Source organism: Aspergillus ambiguus (genome assembly GCF_047715705.1).
Source record: "Aspergillus ambiguus strain CBS 117.58 unplaced genomic scaffold BDV59scaffold_16, whole genome shotgun sequence".
NCBI lineage: Eukaryota > Fungi > Ascomycota > Eurotiomycetes > Eurotiales > Aspergillaceae > Aspergillus > Aspergillus ambiguus.
In genome coordinates this window covers 418,199-429,865 of record NW_027395529.1, presented here as the reverse complement: position 1 = coordinate 429,865, position 11,667 = coordinate 418,199, and the positions used below count along the sequence as shown (strand labels likewise).

Below are 11,667 nucleotides of genomic sequence, written 5' to 3'. Positions count from 1 at the left end.
AGTCACATTCCGCAGTGGTCAGATCATCATCACCCCATCGATTTGATATAAATTAGATTAATTAGCAAAAATATACACCTCCCTGAAAGGCCCATATATTGGTACATGTGGTCGTGTCACTAAATAAATACTATTGTACAGCGTCTCTCATCCCGTGAAAGATTCCCAGTCTATACCTCCCATCCGATACCCATAGTCTAGAAACACAAACAAGCTCATAGGTCATTCCGCACGCGCGCTGCGTCGGATGAAGCCTCTTCGAGTCCTGCAGGCATGAAGCCCCAGCCCGGGCTCTTCTTGCGCCGGCCCTTACGGTCTCCATACTGCTCGTCGAACTTGCGGATCGCCGAGAGAGAAGACATGTCTTCGCTGATCGACGCGCTGATTTCTTCCATGCCGCGCTCAAAGTGCGTCCATGTGAGGGTACGTCGTTCAGGGTACGCATATGGTTCGTCTCCTTGGTGCTGGGCAGCCAGCTCGTTCTCCTCACGGACACAGGCCAACGCTGCCGACACCGAAAGGTTCTTCAAGTCCGAACCCGAGTACAGAGGAGTGCGTCGCGCCAGCTCTGCAAGATCCACCGAGCTATCAAGGGTTTCCTCCTTCAGATGGATCTTCAAGATCGCCAACCGGTCCTGCTCTGTCGGCAGGTCAACGAGCAACCGCCGGGGCAATCGGCGGAGAACCGCGTCATCCAGATCAAAGGGTCGATTTGTAGCCACCATGATGAATGCTGAGAGGTCGTTCATTCCATCCCATTCCCGGAGGAACTGGTTGATGAGCTCCCGGTGAGAGGTGCGGCTGCTGGCCCCAGTTCGCGAACAGAAAATGGCGTCCGCTTCGTCGATGAATACCACGCAGGGGCTCAGCTTCTTGGCGAGAGTGAAGATGGCCTTGACATTCTTCTCTCCCTCGCCAACGTACATATCGTAGACCTCGGAGCCACTGACTTCCAGGACAGTGGCACCACTTTCGCGAGCGACAGCCTTGGCAAGGAGGGTCTTACCTGTGCCGGGAGGGCCGTAAAGAAGAAGCCCGGGAATCTTGTCGGTAGCCAACACACCGTAGGTGAATGCTTCCGGTCGAATGAGGGAGAGCGAGGTGAGCGTTTTCAGGGCATCGATAGTCTCCGGCGGAACATGCACATCCGCAAATGTGGTGCGGATGCTTTTGGCATCGACAACGCCATTCAACAGTTTCTTCTCGTGCGAGTTGCACGTCTTGCGCAGCGAGCTCAGTAACTGCTCACGGTCATTGCCTGTGTCTGTCGTTTTCTTCGTCTTTGGCGTCCTCTCTTGCAGCCAGTCACTCTTCACTCGATCAGCTTTCTGCATCATCTCGATTCCTCGACGAATATGCTCGAACCCAAGGGGTTCGTCGGCTTCGAGACTCCCAAGGGCAAGTGTCGTGGCCCAATGCACTTGGCTGTAGGACCAATAGCGCTCGTCCAGACCCGATTCCTTCAGGATCGCTGCATCCAAAGGCCAAGAACGATTGCCGAAGATGTCGTCTCTCGCTGCAGACGGACTTTCGTTGAGGCGTGTTCTCAGCAAATCCTGGATATGCCGAATGTTGATGTCAAGTGTCCGCTTCTTTCGATCTTCCGTGAACACGTTCTCTGCCATCGCAGCCTCCATCGCGGGGGTTACGACGATCATCTGTGAAAACTGATCGTCGAATGCATTCTGCATAAGTCTGGATGTGTCGGACTCGGGAGCAGCGTCCTGGGCTGCTGTGCCGACAAAGAGCACGCGGGAGCCCGATCTTCTCCGGTCTTGAATCGCTTTTTGTAACAGATAGATAAATCTGGCCCCCTCGCGGGTGCTTTGGATTTCCCCATAATCCTGAATTTGGACAATGACATCGCGCGTCTGCTGAGGCTTCGCCTCTTCAGAATCCTTTGATGGGTCTTCCTCCACCGGTTGCTGTGGCCTGCTGGCAGATGAGATAATCTCATTGATCAGTTGCAACCGTCTATCCTCCGCACGATCAACATTGCCCGGTGACGAAGGGCCCGCATTATCCAGAGGGCCATTAAAGGACGCCACCAAGGACTTCAAGCCGAGGAAATTAGGCAACGGAATGTCGCCCGAGTCTCGCGAACTTTCAATTGTGATGAACTTCGGACTCTTTAGACTTGGTCGAAAATTGCGTGAAGACATCGGGGTATCCATGACGTCCGCATCGTCGACCTCTCCTTCGTTCATGTTGTCACCCATCTCCTGCCAAGGCTCCGTCAAGGACGGACGGTAAACCTCGTAACCAAGAGACCTGATCGCGGTTGTTGTCCCCGTATCAGCCAGGTCCTGCTCGGTGCATAGCTGAGCGATATCCTGGGCGTTGAGTGTGACCAAGTCGACACCCAGTTCCCGCGAGAGCCTCTTCACCACCGCGTCAAGGAATAATATGCCATCGTTACCCGGATACTGCAGGACCAAGTGCGACTTCCGCGCCGAGGGCTCTTTGGCGTACTTGGAAGGCGGCAGCCGCAGACCGGCTCGTGCAGACGCGACCAGCTCCTCCCACAGCGGTTCGGTCAGAGCATAGCGGTTCTCACTCCGACCAGCCCCGCCAGACGGGGTCGGTTCATCGCCGCTACCACCTTGGGCCAGTGCTGCAGCAGATGATTCCTTTGTTTCCTCTGTCGTTGCGATTTTCACTTGCTCTGGTGACTCCGCAGTAGCCTCATGCTCGCCGCCATAGACCAGCGTATTCCGCTCATAAAACCAGTTGGGAACCGTTGCAGTTGGCACGGTCCACTCCTTCGCCGGTTTCTTATTCCTCAATGCCCTTCGCACGGCCGACCCGTACGGACTCGCATCCTTCTTCCCGGACCGGTCAATCGGCGGCGTTGTTACTGGTGAAGTACTCTGTCCAGCGACGCTGTGTCCAGCATTGAGCGGCGGGATATCGTCGGCGACGTTCTCGGGAGTCGAACTCGGTGCTCCAAGGGGATCAGAGGGCGCCGATGATCGCCAACCGGTCGAGAGGTGAAAGCGACGCGAGGGAACAGCAGCGGGATAGCGGCGGTGCGCGACGAAACGGCAGGGACGAGCCAAAGTCGAAAGCAGCCTGCCTCGCTGCATTGACGAATACATCCTCCGGGGCAAATACAGCCACCGGACTCGGCGATGAGGGAAAATGGCGGAGGATAGTCGGGCAAATCGTGGTGGCTGTCGTTTCTTCAGGATTGGCGGTGATTCCTTTCTGGGCGGTTCCGGGTCACGTGGTTGCTCACGGTATCAATTGCCACTTTGCTTGCATCCTGCGTATGTCTACCTCGGTACTAGTACTGTCCATGCTTCTTTACAGCTCCATGCAGTCCTATTCGATACATCGCGGTATGCCTCCTTACAGTGTACATCACAGGGCGAACTCAAACCCAGTGTCTGGCCGGTCAAAATAGTACGCGGTATCCTTCCCAGCGTCTTCCTTCGTGGAGAATCCGTTGCCCAGGTACGAAAACCGGTTGCGCTGAATCCGCTCCCACCGGTAGTCTTCGTGTCGTGGCTCTTCTAGCATATGAAACCAATGTACACGACTTCCAGCATGCAGCGCCACAATAGGACCGTCGGTGGTGCCGTTTTTAAACCACGACCGGCAGTGGGTGCTCCAGGCTGTCCGCTGCAAAAACGTCTGCGTATGTTCGACGAAGTCATCAACAGCTTCTTGGCTGACTTCTACTGACTTCACGCCCTGTGTTTGGCACTTGTGGATCATGCGAAGCATATATTTGGTTGCGTGCTCGATGATAGGAAGTATGGAACCGTGGCCAACGGGGGAACTTGGCCCGAGGAACACTGAAGGCTGCAATTAGCACGGCGATTCGTTCACCAAGTATCTTTCCGCGTACTTACTAAAGTGGTTTGGAAAGTTCGGCACCGCCAGTGAGAGATATGCGGCGGGGAACTGTTTCCACTGCTCTTTCAGACTAGCCCCATTACGGCCTACGACAGGGTAGCGAGGGTGGAAGCTGATATCAAACCCAGTAGCGCAGATAAATACATCCACGGGGATTATCTCCCCCGTCGTAAGCTTGATCCCTTCTGGCACGATCTCAGCAATGGCATCCGTGACGACTCGGACGTTTTCCTTCCCCAACGCCTCAAGGTATCCATTGCCGGGCGTTGGACGCCGACAACCTACCCCGAAGGAAGGTATTATATGCTTCAACAGCGGTGAGCCGGCTCCCAGCTTGGTTACCATCTCGTTGGTGGAGAAGCGCTTTGCTTGTTCTTGCTCCGGGCTGTCTTTAAGGATCTGTCGGAGGAGTTGTTAGCTACTGAGGTGATAGGAGAATACACATGGACGTACGAATCTGAATCTCTTGTTCAGCTCTGACTCGACGTCCTTCCTGTAGTTGAGATACTCCTCAGGCTGCGATCTAAACTTTTCTTTCTGTTCCGGAGAAACTAAGACAGTCTTAGCTCGGCATCTTCTGGCGGCATTGCTTTTGTGGGATGTATACACAGAAAGTTCGAGCCTCCTGGACCTGCTTTGCTCTGGGCGAAACCCGCCGTGATCCAAGTTGGGGTTCGGATGAAGGTAACTAAGGATTTAACATCTGGAAAACCGCGTACTCAGCATGCTTCCATTCAGACAGACGGTATAAACCCACCAGGTTGGATTGTAGGGACAATCTGGACACCTGAGGATCCGCAGCCTAGAACAGCCACAGTTTTCCCCTTCCATGAGACAGAGTTGTCCCACGCAGCACTGTGCACTAGCTCCCCTCTGAAGCTGTGAAGTCCTGGGATATCAGGCCATTTCCAGTTGCTATGTGTCATGGTGAGCGAAAAGGTCAGACAGCCGCTAGTAGATAACGTACTTCAGGACCCCGGACGCTGTGATCATGAAGTGACAATAGTCATCAAACACATTTTTGGTGACAGCATTCTCGACTTGGAGTCTCCAGACACCTCCGTCTTCTTCCCACCAGGCCCCGACTACGCGGTGGTTGAGCTTAACATACTTATATAGATCGTAGTTCCGGGCGAGGTTGCGAAAATACTCGAGAATCTCGGGTGCCTGCGAATAGCTACGTACTTGTCAGTTGGAGGAGTGGATTTCTTTACAGCTGGTCCATACAAAGCACTCCAGTCCGGATTGGTTGCCCATGTGAATTGGTAGTTGTGCGATGGGATATCGCACGCGCATCCCGGATAGCGATTCTCATACCAGGTGCCCCCCACGTCGGGATTCTTTTCGTATATTGTCAGCTCGACATTGGACATGTGTTTGTCGATTTGATGTGCTAGGTTCAAGCCGGATGCCCCAGCACCGATCGCGATGATACGGATAGGTCTGGTTGCTCCCAGGGGTGTTTCTTGCACCGTGTACTGGGTTTTGGTAGGTCCATTTTGGGTCGGGTTGGTAACTGTCATTATATGAATTTGTAGATATTCTTTATGGGGAAATTAGTGCTGTGTCGTCTTTATGTATAAGTTGAGCGATGGAATGCAACGTGGTATGCTTTGATATATATACTCACTATTTGAACCTCACTTACCCCGCATGATATTACCGCAGGACCTAGGTAGACGGTGGACTCATTATTTAAATAGGTTGCGGCCTTGATATATTTAACGGTTGTGAGTTATTGTTTGAATCAAGCTTCAGCTTTTGTACGATTTCTATTTACAATTTTAGATTGATCACGTATTCGAACCGTAAATTTCTATATACGCTCCTTCAAAGTTTGTTCTCCCCAAAGTCTTGGACATATCCGCGACTGTAGTCTCTTCCATTTAAATGATTTTAGAATGACCATGGAAGCGCGGTATATTTGAATAAATCGCAGTCATATACCGTAAAACAGAGATATTGTCATTTGCTTTCATAGGAATAAAATCCGGCCCCGGTTTTAACCCCCAGTTTCCCAGCAGAAACCATCCTGCCCAGGAGCTTCCGAGGGCCTTCTGGGAGGCCAGGATGTATGGCTGCATAGTGATCTTCGATACATAAGACGGTATCCAGACCGATAGCATCCATCTGTTCACAAGGACCTTTGTGGATCCCCGTAACACATCGGAATATTTGGTCGACCTCTTGGGGAGTCGCGACCCCTTCCTCGATGGTGGCGAGAGTTTCTCGTTTGGTAGATGCCCAGATCCTGCAGCAGGTGTTAGGACTGATTTGAACGAAGGTAAACGGCGTTCGTCCCTGTTAAAGATGAAACCTGATGACATCCTCCGTACGTGGAAAGGTTTGAACCCATGAGCTTCGGTTTCTTGCATCAGTCTGGGAATGATATCTGATCTTGTTTCTTTGGTTCCCATGATTTCGATAGCTGTGTATAGACACAAGAGTCATTTATGTCATAGTTGTTTTTGAGTCTTGACCTACCGGGTATCTCTGGGGGCAGAACTAGACAGCAGTTATTGGGGACAGCTTCGAAGTTACCCGATCTAATCGATGCTTACATGGGTGCATATTGACAAGACGGTCTTTCGACCCCAGAGCAAGACCGTTCGAGATATCAGGGATGGTATAGCTACTTGAATTTGATGCGATGATAGTGTCCGGACTGGTGGCTTTGTCCAGCTTTCGGAGTAGGGACTGTTTCAAAGACAGTGACTCTGGGACGCACTGTTACCTCCCAGTCGATAACATGCCGCCCATAATTAGATACTGATCATGCCTGGATGTAACACTATCCTTACCTCGACTACTAGCCATGAACGAGCGAGAGCTGAGTCTAAACTGTCCGTCACGTCGAAGACCACGGAGTTGTGGGTGGTGGTGGGCAGTCGAGACCGTAGACTCTCGAGATTGTTCTTTGCGCGAGGTAATTGAGCTTTGTCGTTGTCCAGGAGATATACTGGCTTCCCGAGACTGGACCACTGAAGACAAATCAACCGCTGCAGGGTCGGACCGCGAACTGTCCATCTCTTACCATATACGCTAGGCGAGGGCCCTGGACACCAGCTCCTAGGAGAGTGACTGCGTCTAAGGCTTTGGGCATGTTGGGGGAGGAGTTGGAAGTTTGTGGGTTTGCGGGCTCGTTGACATGGGGATTGTAGTTATTATATGGAAGGCTTATGGCTTGCAACAGGTTCTGGATGGGCCATTCCTGTTACATGTAAACCTTATTTGTGGGATACAGAGTGCTGGATCCATGGGAGACGCACGCCCGCCGAGACCTGTTTTGCAGTTGATCGTGCATAGCTATGCACGGTACACTGTACACGTTTACGGGTAAAATGTAGACATCGCTCTCAAGAAGATATGGACGCTGCATTGCTATTCTTAAGCTATATAAAGACAGTGAGGATCGGAGACCTGTGACTGACGCAAGGTTAGCTGATGTTGATAACCGTAGACGAGTGAGATTGGTGATTGAGATTTTCTCAGACTAGATATACTGGCAAGTAGCAGACCAACCGGGAAAGGAAGGTCCGAGGATCTCCTCATGGACGATTCAGAGGTGATAAAGAAGAAAGAGGTTGTTGTCATCTTCGAAATGGGGAAAAAGGCGGGAGATGAGGAGGGGGACTAACCATGAGATGTGTTGCAGGGATTAGTGAGCTGATCGTTAGTGAGTGGTATGATCTGTACGTGCAGATCAGACCAGATAGGGGATGCAAAGCTGTCGTTGACAATATACTGTAGAGATCGCTGGGATGAGAGGGTGAGAGAAGGAGGAGTGAGATATTGTGAAAGAGAAGACAGATGGAAGAAAGTGAAAGAGGAAGAGACGAGGTTAAGTACCTCGAGCTCGATGAAGAGAAAAAAAGATACCGGCGGAACTTTTCCCCGGACCACGTGACCTCCACGACGTGATTCGCCAGATCGGCGGACAGCCTCAGGCCGCAACGCGAGACCGACTCGGAGATCTTTTTTTCTTTCCAACCTCCATCGTCCGCATCCTCCCAACGCATCCTCTCTCGCCCCCCTGCACCCTCATCCTCATCCTCTCCTCCTCCTCCCCTTTCCTCTCTCTCTTCCCCTCGTTATACCCAGGGTGTGTGTGGTGGTCCTGGCCATCCGACCCAGCGATCTCCGCTACGGCTAATCATCGACAGTAAGTGTTGTTCTGCCCCCTTTAGCCCCTCCACATCTTCCCGTTCCTTCATTTCCTCCACACCGACGGGACTTCTTCCATTACCATTGCATTACCTCTCGTATTATTTCGCGTCTTTGATATTCCCCTTCCATCGCGTCGTCCATCTCGATCCAATATCGCTTCCCTCTGACCCCGGCTTGTTCGCAGCAATCGACCATCTCCCGTCGATCCATGCTATTGTCAGCTGCGTCTTGGCCTCCGCTCCGACGCTAAAAGCGGCCCTGTTGTGCCTCCACGTCAAGCGCGCTTTTCTGTCGAGTCCCGACAGACGCTTGTCCTCTTCAACCCGGAGGACCATCCATCTTCATTCTCTCCGTACCCCCAAGACTCTCTTCTTCTTCTGCCTTCCTCCGACGTGTCTTCTCCTTCTCCTTCCTTGCAACCTCCGCGTCTCTCCTCCGTCGTCGTGACTCCCCCTTACCCCGAACCGCAGGAGTCCCCGGTATCGGTGACTTCGTCCCATCCTGAGCGATGATGATGGCGCAGCAGCAATTCCCTGCCCATCAAGGCATGCCACAACATCCTGGGTTGCCTCCTGGTCATCCATTGGCCGCCGGACAACACCCAAATGCTCATCCCGGTGCCGGAATGGTGCAACCCGTCCATCCCGGCGTGTCGGCTCCAGGAGGACCCCAGGTCACCCAGGGCGCTCCAATGATTGGGGGTATGCCTCCTGGTGCAGCAACTGCTGCCCCGGGCGGTCCCATGCAGGCTCATGCTCTCTCGCATTTGGGTCCGGCACAGGCGCACTTGTTCCAACAACAACATTTCCCGCAGAACTGTAAGTTTTTCTCCCCACGGCTTTCTCGACGCGTCCACGGCTCCAACTGGGACTGACTCTAATTTCCCGCCACTTCAGTCGCCAATAACCCCCAATTGATGCAACAACATCAACAGCAGCAGCAGCAGCTTCTCCGACAACGAATGTTCCTCCAACAGCAGCAACAGCAACAACAACAGCAGCAGCAGCATGGAGGCCTTCCCGTATCACTGCCCAATGGCACCCAGGGTATTGCCTCCGCTCAAATAGCGGCGATGCAAGGAAATCCCGGCATGCGACCGGTCAATCTGCAGATGCACCTTCAGCAGATGCCCCACGGACAGCCCCAGAACATCCAGCAGCAGCAACACTTCCTTGCCATGCAACAAGCTCAACAACACGCGCAGGCGCACCAAGCACAGCAAGTTCAGCAGGCGGGAAATGCAGGACAACCTGGTCAACAAACACCGCAACAACGCGCCGCGGCTCAGCCGCAAAATGTCCACGATGCTCAAAGTGTCACTCCCCAGCCTCAACCGGGGCCGCCGCCGCACCAGGGAAGTGCCACGCCGCAGCCGAACCCCCAGGCACCCCCCTCCTCACAGCCTCCGCAGCAACAGCCTCCGTCCTCGCAGCCGCAGCCGACACCGAACCCACCCCCACAGGCGCTCCCGCAGTCGCAACAACCGGCCCAGCAGCAACACACCCCGCAGCAGCCTCAATCCCAACCGCAGGCTCAGCATGGTCAACAGGGCCAACAGCAAGGTCCACCCCAGCAGCCGATGACGGCGCAGGAGGCCCAGTTGAAGGCGCAACAGCAGCAACAAAACAACGCTGCCATGTTGATGCAACAACGGATGAATATGAAGGGTGCATCCATTTTGTGTCTCAACACGTTCGCAGAACACCTCAGTGCGTTTAGTAATGTACGTGTCGTCCCGGCGTCGTTGTTCGCGCTCCATGCCCTACGACGACAACGGTATCATGATTATATGGACTCCTACTGACTGAATACAGCGTCGCAGTGATGACCCGAATAATAATCGGACCAACGAAGGGTCTGATTTACAGTATTGGCAAAACTTTGTGGATCGCTTCTATTCTCCTTCCGGTGTATTACGACAAGGAGTGTATAATCCTTCAGCAGGTTCTAAGCAGTTTGAGATCGCCACCCCGGCCCTTGCACGTTGGTACTTGACGCAATTTAATAGCGGCATCACGCGTATTCAGATGTTCCTTGAGGGCGCTCGCGAGCGTGATTCGCACAACGGCGGCCACATAGTTGAGGTCAACCGAAGCACGTTCATCTATTATTTCGCCAATGATACCCAGGTCTGTCTACACTGCCCATTATCCTGTGCTCTCTTTTAACCAGCCCATAGCTTGTGAGCCACGGCGCGCTGAGAGCCCATTTCGATATGAACAATAAGATTGAGATGCTCGATATTGTCGTCATGAGCCATACCGAATATTTGCCCCGGAATAAAGTGCTGGAGGTCGCGGACCAGAAACAGAGCCCCAAGGTGTCGAAGAATACCGGCAAACGCACCCAGCAAAAGCAGGCGCAACAACCATCGCTCACCCTACCGGAATCGATGGTTACCGCTAATGGGGTTCCAACCGCCGTGATGAGCTTCTTGGAGGTTCGTTTCTCTCGAGACCCCGTAACGATATTATCTAACCAGTGAACTTCAGGTGGCCGAAACGATCTCGCAGATGCAGATGTTGTTCCAATTCTCTCAGCAGAATCCGCAACTAGCTCCTCCGGACGCGTTGCGCAACCTTGTCAATACGCTGCAGACGCCAACCCCTCAACCCGGATTCATGCCAACCCCCATGAATCCCGCTATGCAACCGGGCCAGAACCCGCGTGGTCCCAACATGAATGGGCCCAATCAATTCGCTTCCCCAGCGATGGGTCATCTTGGTTTGCCGGTTGGCCATGGGTCGCCCCATCCCGGCCCTGGATCCGCACAGCCGAGCCCGGCGCAGAGCCAGATTGTCGCACCCCCCGGCATGATGCCTCCCGGTCAAGTGCAGCCGAATGTTGGCCAAGGCCACAGCGCCAGTGCGAGCCCCAATGTGAGTAATAAGCGTCGACGGGCGAGCACGGTCAAGACAGAAATGGACGAAGGGGGCGGTCCGGATGTCAACGGGGTGAATCAAGGACCGAAAACTGTCAAGCAAAGCCCTCGAGTTCCCAAGAAGCAGAGGCCCAATGCTCAAGGTTAGAATTGCTTTTGTCGCAGTGTCTTGTTTTCTTTTTTTTTTTCCCGCATGCTTTTCCGTTGCATCTTGTGTTTCAGAGGCGGGGTTGGCGTATCATCTGGGTCTTATTTCTGATTTGATGAATGCTTCGGTTTGAAAGCGTTCCAATTATTGAACATATGGGGTTATGTCTCGCTTTTGGGTTGATGTTGATAATGAGTTTCGGGGATGTATTGGATCTCAGCATGACCAACTACACCTGATGATTTGGAGAGCGGAGCCGGGTCTATTGTTTATTTTTTTTTTATTTTTTATTCTTTTCCCTTGGGTGTTGCCTTTTTGTACCGGAGTCTGTCACGCCACCACGCCCATATAATTGCTGGGAGTCGACGTTTGTTCTTGTTGGTTTGAGCCCGATTCCCAATAGCGCTACCGGATTTTGTTACCACGCAGGAGCGCGTTTTGTGATATCCATGTTATACCTACTACCGGCGATTGGAATTTCTCTTGCTCTTTGTCTGGCGTTGGGATTCTTTCTTTGGAGATAGTTCAATAGTTCGTGCTGTTCTGGTTGGAGCTGGGCGGCAATGTATCCTTGTGGGATTGATCAATCACTGGAATTGACCCGTGACCA

The 11,667-nt window shown here is 52.9% G+C and overlaps 5 protein-coding genes across 5 annotated transcripts; 2 read left to right on the top strand and 3 right to left on the bottom strand.

The window, feature by feature from the left end:
• Positions 1 to 79: 79 nt before the first annotated feature.
• Positions 80 to 3,310, bottom strand: BDV59DRAFT_32876 (uncharacterized protein). Its single transcript, XM_073696212.1, has one exon. The coding sequence runs from the start codon at positions 3,096 to 3,098 to the stop codon at positions 216 to 218; it is 2,883 nt and encodes a 960-aa protein (XP_073547929.1). The 5' UTR covers positions 3,099 to 3,310; the 3' UTR covers positions 80 to 215.
• Positions 3,311 to 3,363: 53 nt separating this feature from the next.
• Positions 3,364 to 6,964, bottom strand: BDV59DRAFT_202137 (cyclohexanone monooxygenase; the record flags this gene model as incomplete). The annotated part of the gene is made up of 10 exons (XM_073693971.1): positions 3,364 to 3,800; positions 3,858 to 4,260; positions 4,315 to 4,412; positions 4,469 to 4,564; positions 4,619 to 4,776; positions 4,829 to 5,038; positions 5,089 to 5,377; positions 6,423 to 6,588; positions 6,663 to 6,842; positions 6,896 to 6,964. 10 exons carry the CDS (start codon positions 6,962 to 6,964, stop codon positions 3,364 to 3,366), a joined length of 2,106 nt encoding a protein of 701 aa, XP_073547928.1.
• A 70-nt stretch (positions 6,965 to 7,034) lies between these two features.
• BDV59DRAFT_32830 (uncharacterized protein) lies at positions 7,035 to 8,270 on the bottom strand. Its single transcript, XM_073696211.1, has 5 exons — positions 8,203 to 8,270; positions 7,500 to 8,023; positions 7,356 to 7,408; positions 7,131 to 7,287; positions 7,035 to 7,057 (listed from the first exon to the last, which is right to left on the bottom strand). Exons 2-4 carry the CDS (start codon positions 7,878 to 7,880, stop codon positions 7,254 to 7,256), a joined length of 468 nt encoding a protein of 155 aa, XP_073547927.1. The 5' UTR covers positions 7,881 to 8,023; positions 8,203 to 8,270; the 3' UTR covers positions 7,035 to 7,057; positions 7,131 to 7,253.
• A 272-nt stretch (positions 8,271 to 8,542) lies between these two features.
• Positions 8,543 to 11,057, top strand: BDV59DRAFT_202136 (LIM-domain binding protein-domain-containing protein; the record flags this gene model as incomplete). Its single annotated transcript, XM_073693970.1, has 5 exons — positions 8,543 to 8,846; positions 8,925 to 9,751; positions 9,843 to 10,157; positions 10,208 to 10,468; positions 10,521 to 11,057. 5 exons carry the CDS (start codon positions 8,543 to 8,545, stop codon positions 11,055 to 11,057), a joined length of 2,244 nt encoding a protein of 747 aa, XP_073547926.1.
• An 82-nt stretch (positions 11,058 to 11,139) lies between these two features.
• Positions 11,140 to 11,515, top strand: BDV59DRAFT_32794 (uncharacterized protein). Its single transcript, XM_073696210.1, has one exon. It carries the CDS (start codon positions 11,221 to 11,223, stop codon positions 11,407 to 11,409), a length of 189 nt encoding a protein of 62 aa, XP_073547925.1. The 5' UTR covers positions 11,140 to 11,220; the 3' UTR covers positions 11,410 to 11,515.
• Positions 11,516 to 11,667: the final 152 nt, after the last annotated feature.

What these genes read in the sequence shown, in the direction of transcription:
- BDV59DRAFT_32794 (XM_073696210.1), top strand. Translation starts at nt 11,221, where the DNA reads ATGTCTCGCTTTTGGGTTGATGTTGATAATGAGTTTCGGGGATGTATT.
- BDV59DRAFT_32876 (XM_073696212.1), bottom strand. Translation starts at nt 3,098, where the DNA reads ATGTATTCGTCAATGCAGCGAGGCAGGCTGCTTTCGACTTTGGCTCGT.
- BDV59DRAFT_32830 (XM_073696211.1), bottom strand. Translation starts at nt 7,880, where the DNA reads ATGCGTTGGGAGGATGCGGACGATGGAGGTTGGAAAGAAAAAAAGATC. An exon ending in TCCCTGCAACACATCTCATG is followed by an intron (nt 7,409 to 7,499) that starts GTTAGTCCCCCT and finishes ATCGTCCATGAG; the next exon opens with GAGATCCTCGGACCTTCCTT. An exon ending in GCTACTTGCCAGTATATCTA is followed by an intron (nt 7,288 to 7,355) that starts GTCTGAGAAAAT and finishes ACCTTGCGTCAG; the next exon opens with TCACAGGTCTCCGATCCTCA.